Source organism: Lactuca sativa, chromosome 8, assembly GCF_002870075.4.
Source record: "Lactuca sativa cultivar Salinas chromosome 8, Lsat_Salinas_v11, whole genome shotgun sequence".
Lineage (NCBI taxonomy): Eukaryota > Viridiplantae > Streptophyta > Magnoliopsida > Asterales > Asteraceae > Lactuca > Lactuca sativa.
The window spans coordinates 152,394,485-152,421,445 of record NC_056630.2 but is presented as its reverse complement, the minus strand read 5'-3'; the positions used below and the strand labels follow the sequence as shown (position 1 = coordinate 152,421,445).

Sequence of the window (26,961 nt, the reverse complement as noted above, 5' to 3'; positions counted from 1 at the left end):
ACTTTCAGACATAATTTGTGAAGAAATGCTCTGAAGAGAAGAGGAGAATAACAGAAGAAAATATATGAAATTAGGTTTGATGCAAACCTTATATGTGAAACTCAATCCTATCACATAAGATCCGATGTCACTTCCACATCATAATATTGTCATGTCATTTATTTGGTAACCTGCTAGATTCATGGTAACTGGTCAATTAGTTGACATCGCAACAAAATAATAAACTTGATGACTTTATTGCAATTTGGAAAAAATAGTTATCAACATTAAATAAGCAAAACATTTTAGTTATCAACAGAACAGAAATAAATGATCATTTGGTTGATATTGCAATAAAATTATAAATATAATAACTTAATTGAAAAAAATACTGTGCCAAAATCAAAATTTCGGACTAATTAATGACTTTATTACAATTTGCTTTTATAAAAAAAATTATCTGTTGAAGAAGGCATAACACAAAAAAATATGTTAAATAAAAATTAAAGAAAACGATATATAGTAACAAAGTTAACATGTACAAATACAATCATCCGCGTTCTTTTTCCTACTTTGGATAGTTGAGGGGAAAAAGCACAAAAGGCGGCTTAAAAAAGCAATTCGGAATGAAACCCGAGTGACGGGATGAGATTCTTCCCTCTAATAAAGACTTGACCGCAGACTCTTATTCCACACTTTTATCATATAAAACTTTTACAATCAGAGCATCACAAACACAAGGTGACCCAAGAACAGAAAAAGCGTTCTAATGGCGGATTACAAAAATGTTTCAAAATTGAACTCTATTGATCTTTCCTCCCCCCATATCCCTACCTCCGTATCTTTACTCAAACAGGTCTCTCTCTCTCTCTCGTTATGGGCTTCTGTTGTTTATGCAGGGGAAGTGAAAGAATTTGTGTTCTTTTTTGTGTTTGTGTGTGTGTGTGTGTTTACACACTTGTATGTCAAGTGGTTAGTGCATCCAGAGGAGGTGTAGTTTGATTCTGGGTGATTAAGGGTCTGCAATTTTGTTATGGATTATCGAAATACTTGTCAGTTCTATCGATTTATTCTACAATTAGATATGAAAATTAGGGATATAGCAAAACCAGTGAAATGATCTGATTAACCTGGATGCTTCATGCTATAAATGATTGTTAAGGATTGCTAGAAAAACAAACCCATGATTCAAATGAAGATGGGAGTCATAAAATGCAAGAATCGGAATGAACTAAAGAAAAATGCAAGACCCTCCTTACTTTCTTCCAATTGTTTCTTCCAAGAACTGGGAAGAATCAATTAAAAGATGCCTTTTATTCCTTTATTCCATTTGATTTGTCCGGAATTGGCATTCAATTCCATTCCAATCCAGCTGGGTTGTTATTGAATTTCAAAAGACTACGAGTATTTTAATATATTTTTTTTCAAAATTTCATAGGCCTGCATAGATTCGGGTTTCTTCTACGTAACAAATCATGGAATCAGTGAGGAATTTATGGATGAGGTTTTTGCGGAAAGCAAGAAGTTCTTTGAGCTTCCATTAGAGGAGAAAATGAAGCTTCTTAGAAATGAGAAACACCGAGGCTACACTCCTGTTCTTGACGAACTCCTTGATCCCGCCAATCAACTCCATGGTTTGTTCAAACTCAAGTAAAGTTTTATAACAATCCACCTGTTCTTTCTAACTTTCATCATAAAACTTTTCACAACTCATTTGCACAAAAATCAAAAATATGTTAGGTGATCACAAGGAAGGATTTTATATTGGTATCGAGCTTCCTGAAGATGACCCTGAAGCCCAAAGAACATTTTATGGGCCAAATTTATGGCCTGATTCAGGTAATTCTAATATCAAAATTCAACTACTTGTTGTTGGAAAAATAACCCTTTTTGAATAAATATTCTAATTTGTGTTATTATTTTTTGGTTTTGACAGATATCTTGCCTGGATGGAGGCAAACTATGGAAAAGTATCATCAAAAGGCTTTGTAAGTTTTCTCAAGCCTATACTCTACCAGATGTTATGAACATTAAATAGTATAAGTTATAACCACATATAAACTGCTAATTTTTGTATTTTTTTAGGGAAGTAGTTAAAAAAATTGCGAGGCTCATTGCCCTTTCACTTGATTTAGATGCCAATTTTTTTGAAAAACCAGAAATGCTTGGAAAACCGATTGCAGTCTTACGCTTGCTGCATTATGGAGGTGAAAATTTCAACATATAATAATACTAATTCAATTTTTTGATTTTTATAATTTCATTTTCAAATAAAATAAAAGAGCATTGGTTTAAGTTGTAGGTCAAGTATCTGACCCTTTGAAGGGAATTTATGGAGCTGGTGCACACTCTGATTATGGTTTGATTACTCTCTTGGCAACCGATAGTGTTTCTGGACTCCAAGTATGAAAATTTGATATTAACAACAAATACACGTTTTTTTCTTTTCAAAGTTCTAATTTTTATTTTTATTTTTTGTTTTTAAAGATATGTAAGGACAAAGATGCGGAGCCTCGAGTGTGGGAATCTGTTGAACCATTAAAAGGGTAAGTCGGTTGACACTTTACAGGACAGGACAAAACAGGACAGATAGTCTTGTACTGCGTGTGGTGTGCATTGGACTGGGACTGAGACTGAGACTGATGTCAGTGGTAGAGAAATGCATTTTTTGTCCAACCCAAAAGGTGGAAGAAGGTGGGACATGGACTCACTGTCGATCTCTTGTCTGTGCAAAAGACATGAATGCCCTTCTCATTCTCATCATCAAAACTCAGAAGTAGCCCTAAATGGTTAATTTTGTGTGTTTGGATTTTCAAATCACTCAATGGCTTTACAATAATTTTTTCAGAGCTTTTGTGGTAAATCTTGGTGATATGTTGGAGCGATGGAGCAATTGTCTTTTCAGGTAAAATAAGTATCATGTTGTGGTTTTGCATAGTTTGACTCTTGAGATCAAATGGATTTTCTTTGATTTGATAGTTGATGTTAATTCTTTAAACTTTCAAAATTGGTTTAATATTATGATCTTGAAAAAAGATCCTACCTCAAGAGGAATAATGTCAAAATTGAAATGAAATCTGTATCTATTTTGACCTTTTGAGGGAATAGGTTTGACTCAAAAGTCTGACTGAAAAAGCCTGCATCTTGACTAGATAATGCAAAATATTCAATTTGAAACACGATTTCAATCAAGAATCTTCCACCTTGTTTCCCTGAAATTGTAGACTAGCTATCTAAAATAGTAGTATTGCTCCTAATGATATTTTTTTTCAGTGATTGACTTTTTGAACCAATCTACTTTGACTTTCAGTGGAAGCTAAGCCACGTACTTGTGAAAATGCCCAAAAATACACTGTGGAATGCAAGAATGTGAGTAGCTTTTGACAAAAAAAAAAACAAAACAAAATTGTCATGGCTCTTTTGCACTTGCGTTCTAATAATCTACTCAAGGGTTAAATGCAAGAAATAGCAACATACTTCCATTGACTTTTTTTTTTTCTTATTTTTTTTAGTTACAGCATCCTACTTCTATATCTTCCTATTTCAACATTGTATTTTGAAAAGTCCTACCCCATTATAACAATATCATCCAAAAAAAGAAACAATTTTCATTGTTGTCTATAATTGAGCAATTTTTCGTCATAAGAAAAAAAAAAAATGAAAGTACAATGTTGTAACAGAAGGAAATGAAGGTAGGATGTTATAATACATAAATAAATAAAAGTATGTTGCTATCTTGCATTTATCCCTTTGTTTAAAACCAATCATTCTTGCAAATCTTTGTTCATGTGACATTTTCTCAAGAACAAAAAGCCGATCAAAATGGTTCAAAAAGTGGATCACTTGAGCCTTCATTTCTTTAACTTTGGCTTAAATGCAATATTTTTTTTCAGGTCAACGTTGCATCGGGTGTTAGGCAATGGTCAAGAACGATATTCTGTATGACTTTTTATCTCAATTTTTTTTAAAATAAATCACCATGCTTTTACTTTCTTTACAAAGCAACAATTGATTGTTAAACATTTGTATGAATAGATTCCTTACTTTGTGGAGCCAAGTCATGATTGTGTTGTTGAATGCCTACCTACCTGCCATTCAAAACAAAACCCTCCCAAGTAAGTATTGTAAAAACATTTTTATTTATTTGTTAAGTGTTTATTGCTTTATTGTTATCATTTTTAACAATTTGATTTTATTAGGTTTCCTCCAATCAAATGTGAGACCTATCTTCTTCAACGATATCAGGAGACTCATGCTGATCTTAGTACATATAACAAACACTGAATTCGACTGCTGCTAATCAATGGGTTTGATGTTCTACATTATGGAATGCAAGTTTCAGCATGTAGAAACCAAGTTGTTGTGTCATTACTCATTACTTATGAAAAAGGGTTATAGTAATAAATACTACAATAAACAAGGTCGATGCATGGTTATAGGATTAGCAATATTATGCTTGTATGTTAACTGTTTGAGGGAGGGTACTTGCTTTGCTTTCAAAAAGGTGAAATCAAATCCATATGAGCAAAGCTCAACTTTCGTTACATGATGTATGGGCACTATTACTACAAGATATATAATAGTTACTCAACATATATACACAATGATGATGATTGGATTTTTGTTCTTCTTTTTAGTTGTATCGATGAACTGATTGTTGAAACATGTGATTTTAATAGGGCCTTAGTGCTTTGTTTTTGGCGACTTTGAGTGGTTTTCATCATACTAAATAGTATCTTTGATTTGTAGTGTTAGTATACACGTAGCTAAATTCTATCAAAAGAATAGACACTTTAAGGAGGTAATTGAAGAGTGCAAACCACAACGCCCACTTTAGATAGCACCATGTATGGACCATAATATTTTGTGGCTAAAATTCTGACTAATTTTATGTTATGCTCCACGGAAGTTTGTGTATATGGCTGCAACTTTTAAATAGATCCAATTACTATTCAAAAGGACTAGGGATGGCAAAAAACCCCATACCCAATGAGGAACCCGAAACCCGCACCCGTTTTGACTGGGGAATTCCCAGGTTGACCTGGGGATGGGTACAGGGACGGGGAATCCCTGAATAAAAAAAGTGGGGTTGGGGATGGGAACGGGTATACCCTTAATCTCCGATCTTGGATCCGCTCCCGACATATATTAATATATAAAAACAATACTGAACATATATTTATAGTACAGTTTATAATACATAAAATTTGATCTAAGTAACCTAACTCATTAGTAATTACTTGGTTGAAATTATACTTTTACTTTTTCTTTTATCTAATTTAAACTCGTGTATATATATTTTTTTCTCTTTGGTTGATCTATTTTACCTTAAATATCAATCTGATAAATTTTTTTCTACTTGATTTTTCATGTATGTATTTAAATTTTGAAGAAAATTTATTTATATTTTTATGCAATTTATGGATACTTATATATTTTAAAATTTTTTTAAACATATGTTGGTAAAATTGAAATTTAAAGTTTTTTCTTACGTAAAAGTTTGCATATTAAAAGAGAAAAACAAATCCTCGTTTCCCCGTTAGGGATCCCCAGTCCCTGTTGAAGGTGGGGATGGGGGTTTATTTATATTCCCTGATGGGGATGGGGATGAGGATGGGGATTGGGGTCCCCTGTGTTCCCCGCCCCCGTTGCCATCTCTAAAAATGACAAACTATGTTGATTTGAAAGCCGCTTCATTTTATTTTGTGCTCTTTTTAAGTGATACTTGAGGATCTGAATAACAGCTGCTCTAACGGTCAAACTCCTATCCACTACCTCCATGTTACTCTCACCGAGTCACCTGTACAATATGTATAGAAGGGGGTTGGCCGTACATAAGTTCAGGAGTATTGTAACAAGAGTCAACGAGGGATAGTCGGTTAGCCCAATCATTTGGATTATCATGGGCTCATGGCAAATGCACCATAAGTAGTTTTCCAAACACATTCAACACCTAGGTGCGTCCATCCAATTGTGGATGATAAAAGTGATAATTGATAACAAAAGAGAGAGAGAATGGCTAGGGTTTTATTGTCATGGAAAACAAAATTCTTTAAAATTTGCATCCCACTTTTGTTGTCACAATGTAAAGGGGTATCCGAATAGGCTAAAAGAAATATCAACACCCATTGTTTGACGGATATTTTCCTATAAATGATTTCATTAATCAGGGGGTGAATAAATATATAATACAATGGGCCTGAGGCCAAAATACAAGAGTTATACTAACAATTCAAACTGTCTTTGAAATAAATCCGTGAAGAGAAGGGACATGTAGGACACAAATTTCGCCAGTAACAACTTTTTCTCTGACGAAGTGAATGTCAATCTCAATGTGTTTTGTCCTTTGGTGCTGAATTGGATTCATAGAAAGGTATATTGCACTAACGGTATCACAATGCACAATGGTGGCCTTTGGGATAGAGGTAGTATGTAGCTCACAAAGGAGATTTCAAAGCCAACAAGACCAACAACTACATTTGCAACACCACAATATTCTGCTTCAGCACTAGATCTCGAAACAATCGGTTGGCTTATGGAAGACCAAGAGATCAAGTTATTGTTGAGGAAAACACAATAGGCGCCTGTAGCTCTGATACCATGTTTGACAGATATTTTTGCATAAATGATTTCGTTAATTAGGGGTGAATAAATACATAATACAACGGGCCATGAGGCCAATATACAAGAGTTATACCAACGGCCTAGCTATAATACAAATTACATAAAGCAGTACACAATATATACACTAATACCCACATCTTCATGAAGTCAATATAACCAAATAATCTCACAAGTAGTCACAACCATAACATTATACTGAGCTTATATAAAAGATTGAGAGACAACATCTTTTTTTTTTCTTATTTTTCCATGAGATAAGTGAATCAAAGGAAAATACAAGCAATCCCACTTCTAAAGCACTTAAGCCACACCATTACGAATGATTTGCATATGTTAATTCTAAGATAATAATTAACTATCTAGAATTATAGGTACATAGAATCCTATGGTATTACTCAAAGCAGCAACACTCATTTTATAATTCTTATTAAGCATTATAGTTTAAGTCTAAGTACTTAAACTAAGCACCTAGTTCGCTTAAACTATACCAATTATGACAACCATCACATGAGCTTTTTTAAAAGAGAAAGCGACTAATTGGGTTATCCCACCTAACCATTTTCCAAAAGATCAATCAATGCCTAAAATAGTCATGATTTTCGCATGCCACCACCAGCCAAAATCTCATATTTTTCCGGACGGCCACTTGCAAAAATCATGTATTTTTTTGCTAGCTTTGAACATGTATAACTTTTTCATATGAATTTTGTTTTGATCTAAATTATTTTCATTGTTTTCTTTGTAACAAGAGTTATCCATGGACATATAACACTCCAATTTTTTAAGTTGGAAGGACATATTTTTTTAGTTCCAAAGTAGGCTATTTGATAAAAAAAAATATGAAAAATGACCCAATTTTGAACCTTCATAATTTTTGCATACAAACTTCACTTGAGATGATAAAAAAATTACAAACATCGGTCATCTTTCACCTTTCGTGGCAATCCTCCTCCTCCGCCGTCATGTTGTAGTGACTAACCTAATAAGTAAATAAGTAAAAGGGAGCAATCACTCAAGAAGATATCGAATCTAACTTCAAATCATTATTTGGAAAGATGCATTGTGGTGTAGGATATTTATTGCATCGAAGAAAGTCCGGAGCATTTTAAAGTTCATCGTTATGCTTTCTCAACTAGTTGTCATTCAACAAAATACACTTTCAAACCTTAGTTTTGTCTACCTCCTCGATACGAAATTGTTTGGATCGCAATTTTATTTTATACTTTTTATGGTCCGTTTTGCAAAGGAGTTGTCAGACGCAATATGCAGAGTGCCTAAATACTAATTATAGCTTAATTTGTTGGGTAGTTGGCTTACATATCATAAATTGAATTTGGGCAAACCATATACGGAAGTTGTTAAAGCTAATACTATCGTATCAAATTATCAATCATGTAAGCTTTAAGGATTTTATAACTCGGCTTATACCAGGGATCAAGATAAGTGAAAATCGACATTTTACCTTAAGCAATTACCAGCAGACTTGGGCTTTGATCAACATCGGGTAATGGGAAAAAGTAATGCGATTTCGAGTGGTATTCATCATAGCTTTATAATTTTTGATTCGTAGTATTAGGCTAATGAGGCCTTTTCTTTATTCATCTTTACCTTTTGTAATTATAGAACTCAAGACAACAACATTCACATCTCAACCAACCATGTCCGAAAACCCTTAACAAATCACTTACAAAACAAGAGAAAAATTACAACATACATAAAGGGAAGACAAATACAGGATGATATATAATTGATAACCAAACACAAATTATTAGCTAATCATTTATCTGTAGCTGCGGTAGTTGGGTGTGTACATGCAACTCTCAGCATACTTCAATAGATCCGTGGGGCGGGGAAGACGCGTTGCCAAACCTGTGAAATATCATTCGCCCAATTAATTAATTAAAGTAACAACATGATATTTACTATTATTAGTATTATTTATTATTTAAACTTCAAAGTAAGAAGGTAGGTTGCATTTGTTACCAAGGTCATATGCTTTCTCAGCAACTTTAGCAGCAATATTAGCGGAAATCTTTCTGATGTTAGTAAGTGGAGGATAAATCATCCCTTTATCATAGTGCTCTTGCGTTACTTGATTAGCCAATGCTTCCGCTGTATCAAACATGATTACAAGAATTAGAATTAGAATTAGAATAAATAATAATGTGAAATTTGCGACAATAACTGAAATCGGTACACTTACATGCTGCTAAAAGCATCTCATCATGAACACGAATTGCACCAGAGATGACCAACCCAAACCCTAATCCAGGGAAAATGTAAGCATTGTTTGCCTGGCCAGGAATGAAGAGTTTGCCATCGTACTCATAAGGATCAAAAGGACTGCCACTTGAAAATATCGCTTTGCCCTTTGTCCATGTGTATGCTTGTTCAGCAGTGCACTCTGCTTGTGAGGTTGGATTCGAGAGAGCCATAATAAGAGGTCTCTGCATACAAAAATTATGAGCATTTCATTATTGGAGGGCATTCTTGTCTTTTTACACAGACGAGATAGCAAGATTGAGTTCTGTGACCCACCTCATTGACAGCCGCCAAGGCTTCAATCACATCTTTTGTAAATGTCTGTCCTACCCCTGATGTTCCTATCAGGACAGATGGCTTGATGGCCTGATAAATAATTGGAAATAAAACTAATTATTAGAAAAAACTAATCAAAAAGTTGATAATGAGAAGGAAAAAAAAACACATAAAATATTCTCCCACCTTAACAGCATCCAAGAGAGTAGTGAGAGGTTCATGTTCATGAGCCCATGGTTGCTTGAAATGTTGAAGAGATTCTTTACGAGAACTAACAATCAACCCCTTGGAATCCACAAGCCATATCTTCTTACGAGTCTCTTCCACAGGAATATTTGTCTATAAACAATAATAAAAGAAAAAATTATTATATTTTATTTATGTTTATTATTATGCCTAAGTATGAAGTTGGTACCTTTGTTGATATCTCAAGAGCTATAAGCTCAGCTATACCAGTTCCCGCCTGAAATACAAGGATATATATACATTATACAATATTCAGTATATTAAAGTAAGGAGATAATTTATGTGACGTATGTATATTAAAAATTAAATGTTTTAATGTAAAAGAAAAGAGTTTTGTGCACAATTGACAAAAATAGACATGCTTACTTCTCCAGCACCAAGGAACAAGAATGTGTGATCAGCCAAGCTACCACCAAGTAATTTCAGTGATGCAACAAGACCAGCAAGAACCACAGATGCAGTCCCCTGAAACAAAAGATTCAAAGTAAATAATCATAATAATAAACATAATCGTAATTATAATAATAATAATAATAAAGGTAATCATAATAATTAATACCTGTATGTCATCATTGAACACCAAATGAGTGTTTCTATATTTGGCTAACAGCTCAAACGCATTGTGGTTTGCAAAGTCTTCGAACTGAAAATTTTAAACAGTACCCAAATAAGTTTACATGAAAAGATGCATTTTCAGGTTATAAAAACTTCCAGTTTTACATGGATTATTTACCTGTACAAGAACTTTTTCACCATAGTTCTGTTTGACTGCAGACATGAACTCTTCAAGTAACTCATAATATTCCTGCAGAAACAAAAAAACTAAAAAGTCAAAACTTGTATTTATTTATATTAAACAAAGGACATGATTAAGTTACAATAAATGTACACAACTTTAATGTACCTTTCCAGTGGTCCTCTTTTGTTTAAGACCAATATAGAATTCGTCATCGAGTAGCTTCTGATTATTCGTCCCCACATCAATGGTTATTGGCAAACACTACATGGAAAACGTAATGATCATGAATAAATTTGAAGTTTAAAGTGTTTAGTAGTTTATTATCTACCTAATAAAATAAGTAGAAAAGTAAGTACTCAAACAACTTACTGCAGAAGGCCTAACTCCTCCAAGTGCAGTATATAACGCGAGTTTCCCAACTGGAATTCCCATACCCTGTACAAATTTAAATAGTTTTTTAGAATACAACATTGTTTCATATTAAAAAAACTATAATGAAATTGATGAAAATAATCACGAAGGAAAGAAAAATTAGCTTATGTTTTACCTGGCATCCAAGATCTCCAAGTCCTAAGATACGTTCTCCATCTGTCACCACAATAACTTGAATACTTCTCTCAGGCCAGTTCTTGAGTACCTCAAGAATCTTTCCCCTGTGAATTTGAGTTATTTCATTGTCAAGTCATGCTAATTTAAAGTGATTTAAGTAAAAACAGGTGAATGTGAGAGGTGTACTTCTCTTTCATGCTAATGTATAGACCCTGAGGGCGCTTGAAAATACTTCCATATTTCTGGCAGGCTTCACCAACTGTAGGAGTGTATACAACAGGGAGAAGTTCTTCTACATTGTCGATAAGAAGCTTGTAGAACAGCCTCTCATTTCGTTCCTACAAGCCATAGTAGAATGAGTATTTGGAATAAACAGAAAACAGGATGAATGATATTATGAACTTGTGAGAAAACGTTGATTACAGGAAATCAAAGGAAAAAAAAAAGTCAATAAAGTTTCGAATGATACCTCAAGTTCCATCATAGCCACATATTTGTGCAGGGGAACTTCATAATTGCGAATACTTTGCATCAATTTCCTCTCCTGATGGATCATACAGGTCTCATGTAAGCTAAATCATAATTAACCCAAATTGATCTTCAGTGTCTATAGAGATATTGGGGACAAATGCAAACCTGAAGCTCCTGTGTTGAAACAGCCGGAGGCAATAGACCTCGTAAGTAATGAGAATCTCTTTCCCTCTCGGTGAACGCAAGCCCCTTGTTATGGCGTGGATCCCTCAGCAAAGTGTATCCACTACACAAAACAATCGTTTCATGTAATCAGCAGAATTTAAAGTACATTAAACGATCATAAATCTGTGAATCGTGATCCGCAAATGTCAATTCAGCATAACAAATAACTCCGATCAAACGGACCGAAAGCCGGTTGCATACTACACGTATACAGATTATCCGTACAGATTTAGCTTATACAACTACAAAAACATGCATCCAAATGCTTATTAACAATCATATTTGAAAAACAAAATCTGAATCGAGCTCGTAGTCATTCCAAGCTAATTAAACTCAAATAGTAAGCGAAAATAATCACAAAGTTAGCACAAACTAAAGTAAGCGATACTTTTAGCAGCGAGATATACCTGGCGACGGAAACAGTCCAAGGCGTGACGAGTTGATCCTCGGTGGCACGATCTTCGCCGTAGACGTCCTCAACACCGCCTCCAACGGTGGCCTCTCCGTCCTTCATCGACTCCAACGTGCTATCCATTTTCTCTTTTACAGTTCAAAAGCTTAATGTGTATCTCCTTCAATTATGTGATCAAGCCATAAACAGCTCTACGTATATATACATACCAAAACAATCTCATTCAACCATAGTAGAATAGTCAAACTTTATTCAATAATTCGTAAATATAATGATTAAGGATATTGGAAAATATTATCTCATTTTTAATACTGTTATTACGTTAAAGTTTTATTGTTAAATATTGCAATAAATTAAAGAAAAGAAATAGCACCGATGCAACAATACTCGGAACATCGTGGGGACGATGTACATACATTGATGCAGGGAGTACAATTTTCTTATTTGATCTTATCGTAAAGTTGGAGGGTAATATTGGAATCACATTAAATAATGGGATCCAACGAGCCTTCAGTCGTGAGGGACAGACCGAGACACAAGTGGGTATTTAGATTAGTTCCACATTGGCGGCTATCGTGTAAATACGTTTATTGATTAAAAGTTCAAAATTATACAACGAAAATGAGAAAAATTTAAACTATTTTTGGAATGGTATTTTATAATATATAGTTATAATCTGATTTTTTTTTCACAAATAACGATTAATTTTATGACATGATTATTCTGTAAAACTGGTTCTGTATACCCAAAACAATCCTTCATATACTCTAAAAATGTTTTTATATACATGTGAAATTGGATATTGTTGTAAAATTCATATTTTTTTATTAAAAAAAAGGAATTTGAACTTTTTTTTTTTTGTAAATATTCAAAAACTACTTTTACATCAAAATTAAGGTTCATAATATAAGAGAGGGTTGAGATAGGTTTATACAAAATAAAGAAAAAGTCTAAATTTTACTTTAAATAGAAAGGATCATTTCATAGCAATAAGTGATTTTGCAATCTTGGCAAAATGAATAGTTATTTGTAAAAAAACCAAAAAGTAAGTAACACGTTTTTATTTTGGTTCTTTTAGTTGGTTACGATACTTATGTCATTGGTATGGTTTTTTTTTTTTTTTTTCCAGAGAAGCAATTGTGTGAGAGAGAGAGAGAAAGAGACCACGATATTGTGCACGGTCATTGTGCACATGCCACATAGTCACAAGAATAGTTCGGGTTACACACGGCTTTTTAACACAAGGTATACCAAAAAAATTTCATTTTTTACATTGGTGTACACTTACATTAACAATCCAGTACAAATAGTTATCAACATGATCAATTCAAAGAAAATTAAATACAATGATCCGAGTCAGGTATTACAATCTCTTTACTTCTTTCCTTGCTTATATAAATTTATTTGCACAACACATTACAAAAAAGGATAAGCTCCAAAGAGCTTAGTGAGTAATCCTTATTTCAGTTCTCATAATAATTATAACTCAATTATTTTCTTTAAATACAGTAGTAATGGGCATACAACTACTCAAGTTGTCATTTGTTTCTTGTTTTATTACTTTATATTCTCTATATTTATTCTCATTTTCTCTTCTCCTATCTCTATTTCTCTTTTCTCTATACACACACTCTATTTTTCACTAACTCTATATATCTTAGTGTTTCTATACACACACACACACACACACACACACTCTCTCTCTCTCTCTCTCTCTCTCTCTCTCCCTCTCTCTCCATGACTCATAATTCATACTCTATTTCTTGCTCTCTCCACATCTTTATCTATTTATCTCTTTACATATCTCTACTACTATCTCACCTCTCTATATCTCTCTCTTCCTATATGTACATCTCTATCTTCATCTATTTCTCTCTCTCTCTCTCTCTCTCTCTCTCTCTCTCCCACTCTATATCTCTAGTTTTATCTCTTTCTCATTCTCTGCATCTTTATCTATTTCTCTCTTCCTAGCTCTACATCTCTATCGCTTTATCCCTCTCCCTCTCTCTCTACATCTGTATCACATTCTCCTTCTCCCTATCTACATCTCTAGTTCCATCTCTCACTCTCTCTCTATCTTTCTCTCTCTCTCTCTCTCTCTCTCTCTAACTCCATCTTCGTTTCTCCACGTCTCTAGCTCCATCTCTCTCACCCTATTTGCATCTCTATCTCTATCTCTCTTCCTATATTTGCATCTATATCTCCTTAACTCCTATAGTAATATACAATTATACATCTCAACCATAATTACATATTAACGCATCATTTAATACTCGATTTCATCTCAATTATACATGTTAAAAATGTAATACTTACTATGCATCTCAATTATACTCGTATGTTGACTCAGATAGTATTAAAATACTATAATCTCTCACTCTCTGTCTCTCTATCTCTCTATCTTTCTCTCTCTTTCTCTCTCTCTCTCTCTAACTCCATCTTCATCTCTCCACGTCTCTAGCTCCATCTCTCTTACCCTATTTGCATCTCTATCTCTATCTCTCTTCCTATATTTGCATCTATATCTCCTTAACTCCTATAGTAATATACAATTATACATCTCAACCATAATTACATATTAACGCATCATTTAATACTCGATTTCATCTCAATTATACATGTTAAAAATGTAATACTTATTATGCATCTCAATTATACTCGTATGTTGACTCAGATAGTATTAAAATACTATAATTTCCAATTACTCTATTTAATAAATCAAATAGTATTAAACAATCATTATTAACAATTATCACAATTACTCAACTCATACAATATTAAATATTAACAATTTAAATATTATACTCAACTATGAGTATGCACAATAATTATCATGTATCTAGATAACAATAATCTACAAAAAGATAAGATTACTCACTTCGTTAGTTGGTAAAGACTAACTATTATTCAGTCTTCACCTCAACGCTACTTTCCTATTCATCACATGTCCAAATCTTTTTGGACAATATATCAAGTTCATTAGAACTTGTCTAATCTCATCATTATATCCATAACATTGATCAATTACATGATCACTAACCATACTCAGTAACTAATTGTCACCCAAACTAGTTACGTTTTCAAATATAATTCACTAACAACTTTACGCCACAAGCCGTAAATTAATTTGGAAAATCTCAATAAATTAAGGTATTTATCCCAAAATGACTAGATTAAAATTTAACAAATCATCGGGTTTGCAATATCACCATATCACGAAATCCCATAATACATACTCGCGTCTAACAATGCTTTACAAAAATATCACATAAACGTTTTTACGTAAAACGGGATAAAATATAACTTCAATTCGTTGATCCAATAAATAAACTCACATACTCCCGTACACTAGTATAACTTTACCGATATAATTTTTCGAGAATACATCCCAAGCAACATCTTTGATCAAACGTTTCAAAATCCCTCAAATGACACGAGACTCTTAAATTTATACCCTACAATGGTCACGTCGTGGCAATCAAATGGATCCCGGTTTCGCCACGTGTCACACTCTTCCGCCAAGTGTCCCAGTGACTTGCCTACTTTCATGTTGTGGCCCATATATTGCCACGTCGTGATGATCCAAAGTTGACCGTTGACTTTGACTTTTGTTGACTTTCTCAAAATAGCAATGTACTTTCATCTCAACTTCAAACTGTCATAAATTTCTCATACGAACTCCATTTTTGACAAAGTTTATATCCACGAAACCGTCTCAGAGTGAACTAGCATTATCTTTCACAATTTCCTGATTCAATGTAACACTCCGTTTGAAGTTAAATAAAATGAGTAATTAAATAATAAATTTGAAAACCCCAAGATGTATAACGTATTTTATTGTAGCTCTAAATCCATAATATTTTAGCAAGGTGTTGGTTTTGAGGAGTTAAAAGTCATAACTTTTGAATATTTGAGGTTAAAACGTAAATTTTGGATTAGTATGTAAGGAATTATGGAAGCGGGGACTAAAGAGTAAATTTTGAACCTAAGATGAGAAGATTTTGTAGAGGAGGGGCTGATTGGTATGATTCGGACTTGATTTGTAAGGGTTTTCATAAGGAAGGGTTAAAAGGATAAATTTAGGACCCGTTTTGAAAGAAAATAGAGAAGGGAGGGCCATTGTTGTTATTATGGGGGAGAAGTTTCATGGGGCTTGGGGTATAAGACTTGTCACCCTGGTAAACCCTAACTCTAGCTAATGTCAGCCGCTACCCTCTCCATCCTCATTCTCCAGCCGCCGCCATCTGTAGCATCGCTGGACGTCGGGTGTCGCCGGGAGGAACCACCAAGACCGATGTTATATCGAGGAGGACCGATCGACGGTGTTGGGTCGAGTCTCGTCGCTGCCACTGCCATTCTCAATGCGAATAGGGGCCATATTCTCATAATTCCTCCCAATAAAGATCATAAAAACTCTACATCTATGGATTCCTTCAACAAAACAGATAAAGGGGCGATATAATACCTCAAGGATGAAGTCTTTTGCTCGAAATCCACAGATGCACAACCTCCTTGGCCTCCTCTAAGCTGGGACACCTCCTTCTTGCAAGAATCAACCACAAAGATCAAGAAATGGCTCCTTTCCTCTCACAAACACTCTAGCTCTTTTAGGGTTTCTCTTTGGAGTTTGGTAGCCGCAAATGACAGCCCTAAGGGCCTTTAAATAGGTCCCAAACCCGGGAAATTAGAGTTTCATTAAACAACGTGGACTCCCTGAGTCTGGTCAAGAACCCGGATGAGAATCTGTGACCCTACTCGGCGAGTCTAAGCACCAACTCGCCAAGTTCCTCCACAAACTCCAAAATAAATGAATAAAATAATATACTTGGGAATCCGGATGTTACAATTCTCTCCCACTAGAATCAGACTTCGCCCTCGAAGTATCTTTCCACAAATAACTCTGGATGTTGCTCGCGCATCTCCAACTCCGGCTCCCAGGTCATCTCGGAACCCTTCCGATGTTGCCACTGGACCTGAACCAATGACACCTCCTTGTTTCTCAAAGACTTGATCCTTCTATCCCGAATCGCGATTGGGCTCTCAACATAATTCAGGCTTGCATCTACCTGAATGTCCTCTAATGGAACCACTGCCGACTCATCGGTGATGCACTTTCTCAACTGAGACACGTGGAAGGTATCGTGAATCTGACTCAGCTCCGCAGGTAGCTCCAAGCGGTACGCTACCCTGCCCACCCTGGCGGTCACACTGAAAGGACCAATATACCGAGGCCCCAACTTGCCTCTCTTCCTGAATCGGATCACTCCTTTCCAAGGAGATACCTTCAGGCGTACGAAGTCACCAACTTGGAACTCGAGCTCCAAGCGACGCCTGTCTGCGTAACTCTTCTGACGACTCTGATCCGTCAGTAACCTCTGTCGGACCTGCTGAATCTGCTTAGTCATCTGAAGTACTATCTCTGTACTACCCATCACCCGCTGACCGACCTCACCCCAACAAATGGGATTCCGACACCTCCTCCCATACAACAGCTCAAAGGGTGGCATTCCAATGCTCGAATGATGGCTGTTGTTATAGGAAAACTCGGCCAAAGGCAAAAATGTGCCCCAACTCCCTCCGAAGTCCAGTACACATGCCCAAAGCATGTCCTCGAACGTCTGTATCATCCGCTCGCTCTGCCCGTCGGTCTGTGGGTGGTATGCGGTGCTAAAATGCAGCCTCGTACCCAACTCCTCATGAAACTTCTTCCAGAACCTGGAAGTGAAACGCACATCTCGATCTGAAACAATCGAGATCGGCACCCCATGACGTGATACCACCTCCTTCACGTACAACTCTGCCAATCTCTCAGCGGAAGAGCTCTCACTGATAGCAAGGAAATGACCGCTCTTCGTCAACCTGTCCACAATCACCCAAATTGCATCGACGCCCCTAGCAGTCCTCGACAATTTGGTGATAAAATCCATGGTAATATGTTCCCACTTCCACTCAGGAACCTCCAACGGCTGCAACTTACCATGCGGCCTCTGGTGCTCGGCCTTAACCCTGCGACAGGTCAAACACCTCCCAACAAACCATCCAACATCCCTCTTTATACAGGGCCACTAATACTCTTTCTTCAGGTCCAAATACATCTTAGTGGCCCCAGGATGGATTGAAAACTTCGATCTATGCACCTCCTCCATCAAGATGGTGTGCGTTCCGCCCACAAACGGTACCCAAATCCGTCCCTGAAAGGTCATAAGCCCTCGGCTATCGGTGACGAACTCCGATACCTGCCCGATAACCGGCTCCCTCTTACGGTTCTCTGGTCTCACGGCCTCAGCCTGGGCCCTCGAATGGCATCAAATACTGGGGTTATCACTGTCAGCCTCATACAAACATCCTGTATCGGGGCGCCCTCCGCCCTACGACTCAGGGCATCGGCTACAATGTTAGCCTTGCCCGGGTGATACAGGATCTCACAATCGTAATCCTTCACCACATCTAACCATCTCCTTTGACGCATGTTCAGATTGGGCTGATCCATTAAATACTTCAGGCTCTTGTGGTCCGTGTATATGGTACACCGAACCCCATACAGATAGTGACGCCAGATCTTGAGGGCGAACACAACTGCCCCTAACTCCAGATCGTGGGTGGGATACCTCATCTCATGAGGCTTCAGCTGCCTCGATGCGTATGCTATCACATGCCCCCTCTGCATCAGCATCGCTCCCAACCCAGATATCGACGCGTCACAATACACTACGAAGTCCTCCATCCCCTCCGGAAGGGCTAACACCGGGGCTTCGCATAGTCTCTGGCGAAGTGTCTCCAAGGAGGCGTGCTGCTCTGGGCCCCATGAAAACGCAACACCCTTCCGGGTCAACTTGGTGAGTGGCACGACGATCTTGGAGAAATCCCTGTTAAATCTCCGATAATAACCAGCCAACCTTAGGAAACTCCTGATCTCGGTAGGTGACCTTGGCACCTCCCAACTCATCATTGCCTCAATCTTGGCCGGATCAACCAATATCCTTTTCTGGTTAACGATGTGCCCTAGGAGCTGGACCTCTCGTAACCAGAAATCACACTTGGAGAATTTGGCATAAAGCCTCTCCGATCTCAAAACTCTGAGGATCTCTCTCAAATGTTCCTCATGTTGCTCTCTGGATCTCGAATACACCAATATGTCATCGATGAACACGATCACCGAGCGATCCAACATCGGCCTGCACACTCTGTTCATGAGATCCATGAACACCGCCGGTGCATTGGTGAGCCCGAAAGGCATCACCACGAACTCGTAATGCCCATAACGAGTTCTGAACGCTGTCTTCTGGATGTCCTCATCTCGCACCCTCCCCTGATGATAACCAGACCTCAAATCAATCTTGGAGAACCAAGATGCTCCCTACAACTGATCGAAAAAATCTTCAATCCTTGGCAACGGGTAACGGTTCTTGACCGTCAGCTTGTTCAACTCCTAGTAATCAATGCACATCCGGTGTGAACCATCCTTTTTCTTGACAAAAAAGATAGGCGCTCCCCACGACGAGCTGCTCGGCCGAATAAACCCCTTCCCCAGCAGCTTCTGAAGCTGTGAGGATAACTCCTGCATCTCTGGAGGCGCGAGGCGATAGGGCGCCTTGGCGTTAGGCGCAGCCCTCGGAACTAAATCGATACGGAACTCCACCTGCCTCTCGGGAGGCACGCCCGGTAACTCCTTCGGAAATACATCTGGGAACTCACGCACTATCGGAACCTCATCAACTGACTTCGGTCTCTCTGAATCAACCCTCGTATCCAACACGTACGCCACAAACCCACTACAGCTCTGTTGTAGACTCTGTCTCGATCTAGCGGCCGAACAAAATGCTGACCCAGATCGTGTACCCTCGCTGTACACCGTAAGAACTCCCCCCACTGGGGTCTCGCATGGGCACCAGCTGTTTCTCGCAGTCGATAACCGCTCCAAATTTGCTCAACCAGTCCATGCCCACAATGACACAGACATCTCCCATCGCAATAGGAACTAAATCAATCGGAAACTCAACGCCGAAAATTTCAAGTACACACCCTCGGATCACCTCGGTGGCATACACCGTCCTCTCGTCAGCTATGGAAACTCTCAGAGGTCGACTCAACGCCTCTCAACTAATATTGATGTGCTGACTAAAAGTCAAAGATACAAAAGACCGACTCGCACCCGAGTCAAATAACACCAAAGCAGGTACAGAACTCACAAGAAAAGTACCTACGCATAACATAATATAAACACAATATCTCAAACATCAAAATAAATACATGAAAGAATACATACCAGTCACGACATCGGGCGCTGCGTGGACCTCCTCTGCGGTCAACTAAAAGGCTCTCCCTCGTGCCTTCGGTGTCTTGGCCTTCACTGGCCGGCTCTCTGGCAACTAAAAGGGGCAGATCCTTGAGATGCTCCCTGGGCTGTCCCTCGCAACTGTGGACACTCAGCCTTGCGGTGTCCGGTCTGGTTGCAGTGAAAGCATACTACAAACCCCTTGGGGCAATCCTTGGCCATGTGCCCCTCCTTGCCACACTTGTAGCAAGACCCCGCTCTGCACACCCCATCGTGACTCTTGTCGCACTTGCCACAAGTACGGCCCTTCTGACTCCCAGATCTCAAATCAGCGGGCTTGGCCCGCTTGGCTGCCGGATGAGACTGCGCCGGCCGCCGATCCCTCCCCTGAGACTCAGCCTCCTCCCTAGCCTGGGTCTCCAACTCTATCTCCCTCTTCCGAACATTTGTCTGAAGCTCAGCAAATGTACGATACGTTGAGTTCGCCACGAACTCCCGTATATCCCTCCTCAAAATGCTCAAATATTGGCTCATACGTGCCTGCTTGGGGGACACGTGCTCTGGGCAGAACATCGCCCGCTCATGGAACATCCTCGTAATCACTATGACTGACTCAGTACCATGCTTGAGGGTCAGAAACTCCTGGGACAAACGCTCCCTCTCCACCTGGGGAACGTACTCATCTCGGAACATAGCAGTGAACCTCTCCCAAGTCACTGTAGCAAGCTCAGCAGGCGAATAATGCGCCGTCACAAACTTCCACCAGTCCTTCGCTCCCAAGCGAAGCTGGTTCAACGCGAACCGAACTCTCAAATGCTCTGGGGATGAGCAAGTAAAGAAACACCCCTCAATGTCTGAAATCCACCTCATTGCTGCAATAGGGTCCTGGGTCCCATCAAACTCCGGTGGTTTTGTGTTGCTGAACTCTCGGAACAGCAACGCATCACCACCCTACGGCCTAGTCGCAGCTACAGCTATACGCAGCAACAGCAGCATCAGAAAGAGCAGCGTATCTCTCGTCAAATGTCTCTATCAGGGTAGTCTTGATAGACTCAAACATCTCTGGAATCTCAGCACGGATGGCAGCAGCCACCTCATCATGAATCATCTGGCGGAGCTCCTCGTCGCTCACACCCCCTCCACTAGTCCCTGGTATGTGGCGCGTCCCCACCATGATGTCTCTCTGAAATACAACACAAGATATCAGAGACTCGCTTGGGTGTACACACACTTGATATCCCAATCCTACTTGGTCTCTGGTACCCTAAGGATTCTTACTTGGGTTGCACACTGACCCGGTGCCTTCGGTAGTACGGGCCCAATACTACCGACAACACCGCCTCAGCATTCATCCCAAGTCCTCCTCCCAGAGTACCAAATTCCAAGCACTCTACTCTCTTAAATCATATGCTACTCACTAGTTGATCTCTCATAGGCTCCTCGCTGCTATCTAAACACTCTCAAGCATCCCTAGCAGCAAAACTCCTAGACTAAGGCATCATATATCAGGCCGCTCTAGTCCTAATAAGGATACCTAGTCTACTCTAGCACGCATAATATAGCTCATCATATAACATAACATAATATATCTCATAACACTTATTACAAGGGTATCTTGGGAAATCACCGTTCGGGCGCTGGCTGATCGTACACACGGTTCCGCTATGTTTGTCTCAAACCTCATCTTTACTCTTTAAAAAATTTGTTTTATTAATAAAACTTTTCTCAAATCCTCGGTTTGAGTTCAGACACGCCCAAAGATGCATCCGAATCCCTCAAACCAAGGCTTTGATACCAACTTCTAACACCGTAAAAATTAAAACTATCTTAAATTTGCCAAACACAGCTATCAACAAAATTTCATTGTATCATATCTCTTGTTTCACAAAAACATTTCCCAAGATCAAAATACATAAAATCTCATGCGTGTGTAAAAATCATGTCGATGCCTTCCCGCGATCATCACTGGTACCTGAGACACATAACACATAACACTGTAAGCATAAAGCTTAGTGAGTTCCCCAAAATACCACACATAACACATACTAGCCACTCGAGGCTATAACTCTGTGGGACCTTGGGCCCTAACTCTGTGGACCCTCTGGTCCTGGCTCTATGAACCTTCCGGTTCTAACTTTGATATACTCTGATATACACATGGCATAATCACATAGAAATAATGCAGTGCAACACATCACATAGATAGCATACAAGATACTTTGTCACATAACTCTGGGTACCACTGAAGGTAAAGTATAGTGAGAAGACTCACCTCAGATGCCTCGGTAAATTTCTGACTCGCTAGAAATACGACCTAGCCTCCGCCTAATCACACAAAGTATATACTCTCATAAATATAACTCTCGAGGCTAGACTCAACCCTCTCTTGGCGCCCTTAGAAGGGTAAAAGACCATTTTACCCCTTCTTTGGCTCAAAGGCCACATTGTTGACCAAACCCTAAAAGTCAACAAAAGTCAACAGTCAAACTTTGACCAGACTCGTCGAGTGCACTTGGGCGACTCGGCGAGTCTACACGTGCCCACTAACTCTCTAGCCTTACTTGGCACGTTGAGTCCCTCCCCTTGCTCGACGAGTCACACCTGGCATGAATCGCGGGGCCACCCCGACTCAACTCGCCGAGTCTCAAGATCAACTCGGCGAGTTCCGCCTTGATCTACAATCCTTCCACCCCCTCTGACTCACTGAGTTATTCCCCCAACTCGGCAAGTCTACTCACTGAGTGATTTACGGGAAACCCTAACCCTACTCGCCGAGTCTGCCCTTGGACTCGACGAGTTCATGCCATGCACAAACTCAATTGACCTCCTGAGGTCAGATCTGTTCCTTTGATCCATAGATCTGACCTTCCCAAGCCTGATAAACACGTAAAGCTCGAATCTTGACACTCATGGGACGTCTAGGAGGCTTTACTTGGCGATTTTGCCCCAAAAATAACATCCTAAGCATAACACCTCCATAGATCAGCCTAAAGCAAGCTGAGATGAGCTCTTTAGACCACTATGGGTCCAGATCTGAAGTCTCAATGCGAATAGGGGCCATATTCTCATAATTCCTCCCAATAAAGATCATAAAAACTCTACATCTATGGATTCCTTCAACAAAACAGATAAAGGGGCGATATAATACCTCAAGGATGAAGTCTTTTGCTCGAAATCCACAGATGCACAACCTCTTTGGCCTCCTCTAAGCTGGGACACCTCCTTCTTGCAAGAATCAACCACAAAGATCAAGAAATGGCTCCTTTCCTCTCACAAACGCTCTAGCTCTTTTAGGGTTTCTCTCTAGAGTTTGGTAGCCGCAAATGACGGTCCTAAGGGACTTTAAATATGTCCCAAACCCGGGAAATTAGGGTTTCATTAAACAGCGTGGACTCGCCGAGTCCACTCATGGACTCGCCGAGTCCGGTCAAGAACCCGGATGAGAATCCGCGACCCTACTTGGCGAGTCTAAGCACCAACTCGCCGAGTTCCTCCACAAACTCCAAAATAAATGAATAAAATAATATACCTGGGAATCCGGATGTTACATTTGTTTTTCAAAATTTTTAGGTTATGATTTTTGACCATCTAAAGCTAGTCTGTTTTTCAAACTTTTAGGTTACAATATTTGACAATGCAAAAACTAATTTTTAAACTAGTTTTTAAAAAACTACTCAGAGTAGCTTTTCAACTTTTAAAGTTTTTTAAAATTCTCCCAAAATCATTCTTTATTCATTACAACGAACATTTTTTCTACATGTTTTTATCTATTATTTTATATTTTCCAGTTAGTTTTTACCAAAATTAATTTTTATAAGTTAATTTATTAATTATCACTTAGCTATATAAGTACTAACTAGGTTTTCATCTACCAACAAGCATTTTCTCTTTTTAGATAAGGCTTAGGCCCTGTTTGATATGTATCTGATCGAGTCAGGTCAGACATTTTGGCTGACTCGGTCAGACGAAAGGTGTTTGATAAACAAAATCTTGACGTCTGACTGAGAAAGAAGTTGGGAGATGACTGACCCAGAAAGAAAGTGAGGGTTTCCAATAGTACCCTTGGCTTGGATAAAAATTCATAGCTAATGAAGGGTACATGATTAGAACTTAGGTCTCTCTTGTAGAAGGGATGGTGTTTACCAGCAAGCTGAATGAGTTTTTGTGTTTTATTTCTAAAATAATATATTTAATGTCTATTCTGCTGGAAGTTTTTTATACATTATTATTATTATTATTATTATTATTATTATTATTATTATTATTATTATTATTATTATCAATGTCTATTATTATTATTATTATTATTATTATTATTATTATTATTGTTGTTGTTGCTTTTGTTGTTGTTATTATTATTATTATTATTATTATTATTATCATCATCATCTTCATATTGCATAGAAACGTATAGAGCATCGGGGTAAAATGGTCATTTTGCACCAGTCAGCACATTCAGTCAGATTTTCAATCAAACAGCATGATTTCTTACTCAGTCAGAATTTCTTACTGAGACAGACCTTTCTCAGTCAGCACTTTCTCGATCAGCAACTATCAAACGGGGCCTTATTGTTGGTTTACTTACCTCCCGAAATATAGCCTTACGTCAAAGCGTCAACCACAAATCCACAATGGCATAGACCAAAAATGTAATTTACTATCGTGTGTGTCATGTAGGTGTAGAAGTTAGACCTTTTTTAAAATTGAAATCACCAATAATGACCGGCCGATAAAAATGACTTTCTATGTAAATCCATTATACGAATCATGGCTCAAGCCTCATATTCACATCATGTTATGTTTTTTCTAGAGTAGTTCTTTTTTATTTTATTTTTTTTAATACGGGAGGTCACTAGTGATTGATTTTATTTATTGCCTTTTTAAAAAACATGAAGGACAATTTTATAGTATTAAATTATTCCAAAATTGGTGGTGTTTAGAGTAGTTAAATGATCATATCTTTCTAACTAGTTTTACGATTGATGTGACACATTAAATCATTGAATCTAAATATCCTTTCCTCTTTTAAAAACGTAACAAAAACCAATCATGCAAAAATAATTGCAGATAAACAAACATAAAATCCAATCAAATGCAGTGAACATATCATCAAATACAAACGAAACTCCAACTAACAACTGGAGTCGCAATTCCGAAAGAAGTAATTCGAAATAAATGAAATTTTTTCCATGTATATTTGGTTTAATAATGGTAGATACATGTATGTAAGTCTGAACCTTAAACGATATTACGAAGGAGAACATTACGTTATAAATAAAAAAAAACATATTTAAAAATAAATTTTTATATATTGCATAATACACACCATAGAATAAGGTTTTTACTTAAAGGTAAAATTTTATTTAAAAAGTAACAAAAAGTCATCCAAATGAAAACGTCAACACGGTTATTTGAGTATCAAATCGGATTCATATACACCTAGTTGGGTAGTCAACGTATCTCTAGCTTAACTTTGTTCTATGGTCAAACGTTAAAACATAAGATTGTTATACAAGTTTTATTATAAATAATTTCTATAAGTCAAGCAAAAGCAAATTGCTAATTATTTAGTTTAAATTATTCAAATATATAGGGATGTCTTTTTTTTGATCATTTTATGTATTTGTGGGAAAAACTGACAAATAATTACAAGTTGATAGCTTATAACTGATTGGTTGTGTTGGTAGCTGATCAATTATTAGTTTGTAGCCGTTAGCATTGTAGTTTTTATTTGTATAAAAATATTTAATGCTTATCAAAATAGTTATACACTTTTAGAATATGTAAAATAATAGTAAAAATACAAACTTTAAACTCATACGGTAAACAAATCATTTTTCTTTGATTTAATTTTTTGTTAAAAGTAAAAGTAAAGGCTCTTAAAGCTTTTCAAAAATTCGAACATATCTGTTATCAAAGAGCAAAACACATTTAAACATCACTCCTATAACAAGTTTTGTTACAATTCATTATTTGATTTTGCTTGTTCAGAAAAACAATCCAAAGAAACCCACTTAGAGGTAGTAATTTGATTTATTTGTTCTAAAAAATGAAGATCTAGTTTATGGATATTATATAGTTATATCGCTCTTTTTGACATTTATCACCTCGTCTTCCATACTCCATAGGACCATAGCATTTTCTTTGAAGTTAGCCTACTAAAATTGTTCCAACACTACTCGATCCATTTTAAGTTTTTAACTAATATTATATCATTTCTTTTGTAAAAAAGTTATGTAAAATACTAAAATTCCATTTCTATAGGTGGCCAACAAGAATTCCACTTGTTCAAAAAAGTGCAACGCTCTTTTATTTTAACTAAAAATATAACTTTTTATGCTATTAAATTTGTCAACTAAATAACTAAATAACATTTGAAATATCAAACCATGGGTAGTTATATCACCCAAAATTTAGTGTTTTTTTTTCTTTCAAAATTGTATTTCTAATGTATATAAGGCAATGCAAAAATGGAAGGAAAAAAAAGGTTAAGAAAATTTTGTAAAAGCCTTTATTTTTAAAAAAGTTAAAGGAAAACTTCTTATAAACCATTATAAAAAAATCTTGAAAAGTTATAGAAAAATAAAATTTTAATTAACTAATTTATCATATATTTGTGAAATCCTTTGTAATACCCTCGTCTAATTTGTATTTATAAACAAATGTAATGTTTGGTTAAAGAAAAGGTACTTTAAAAGAACATTAAATAAAATACACGAAATTGGAATAAGTAGCATTAAATCTAGAGTTTATATTTTGTTTTTATCTCGTCGAACAACATTTGATGATACATTTTGAAGATTTAGAACATATGACTTACTAATTTGATATTTGATATCGAAGATTAATGTGAAACAAATTATGAAATTAGTTAGTAAAAATAATAATAATAAAGCTTTAAAA

General features: G+C 37.1%; 2 protein-coding genes across 5 annotated transcripts; one reads left to right on the top strand and one right to left on the bottom strand.

Moving 5' to 3' along the window:
- The first annotated feature begins 614 nt into the window (after positions 1-614).
- On the top strand, positions 615-4,583 carry LOC111905280 (2-oxoglutarate-Fe(II) type oxidoreductase hxnY). 4 transcript variants are annotated; one of them, XR_002854808.3, is made up of 11 exons: positions 615-835; positions 1,418-1,613; positions 1,720-1,818; positions 1,916-1,967; positions 2,065-2,186; positions 2,276-2,382; positions 2,467-2,525; positions 2,828-2,884; positions 3,290-3,348; positions 3,873-3,918; positions 4,015-4,100. XR_002854808.3 is itself a non-coding variant. In XM_023900971.3 (11 exons), exons 1-11 carry the CDS (start codon positions 749-751, stop codon positions 4,261-4,263), a joined length of 990 nt encoding a protein of 329 aa, XP_023756739.1. In that variant the 5' UTR covers positions 621-748; the 3' UTR covers positions 4,264-4,583. The 4 variants fall into 4 exon arrangements, 3 of the variants coding, with proteins under 3 accessions (XP_023756739.1, XP_023756740.1, XP_023756741.1); XM_023900971.3 differs by lacking the exon at positions 3,290-3,348 and adding an exon at positions 4,179-4,583 and having other exon boundaries at positions 621-835; positions 4,015-4,094; XM_023900972.3 differs by lacking the exon at positions 3,290-3,348 and adding an exon at positions 4,179-4,583 and having other exon boundaries at positions 622-835; positions 2,282-2,382; positions 4,015-4,094.
- A 3,592-nt stretch (positions 4,584-8,175) lies between these two features.
- LOC111905281 (NADP-dependent malic enzyme) lies at positions 8,176-11,971 on the bottom strand. Its single transcript, XM_023900974.3, has 16 exons — positions 11,779-11,971; positions 11,312-11,432; positions 11,145-11,219; positions 10,862-11,013; positions 10,674-10,779; positions 10,496-10,561; positions 10,292-10,387; positions 10,121-10,192; positions 9,947-10,030; positions 9,754-9,852; positions 9,557-9,604; positions 9,328-9,480; positions 9,142-9,231; positions 8,807-9,050; positions 8,587-8,715; positions 8,176-8,472 (listed from the first exon to the last, which is right to left on the bottom strand). The coding sequence occupies exons 1-16, from the start codon at positions 11,904-11,906 to the stop codon at positions 8,384-8,386; spliced, it is 1,752 nt and encodes a 583-aa protein (XP_023756742.1). The 5' UTR covers positions 11,907-11,971; the 3' UTR covers positions 8,176-8,383.
- Positions 11,972-26,961: the final 14,990 nt, after the last annotated feature.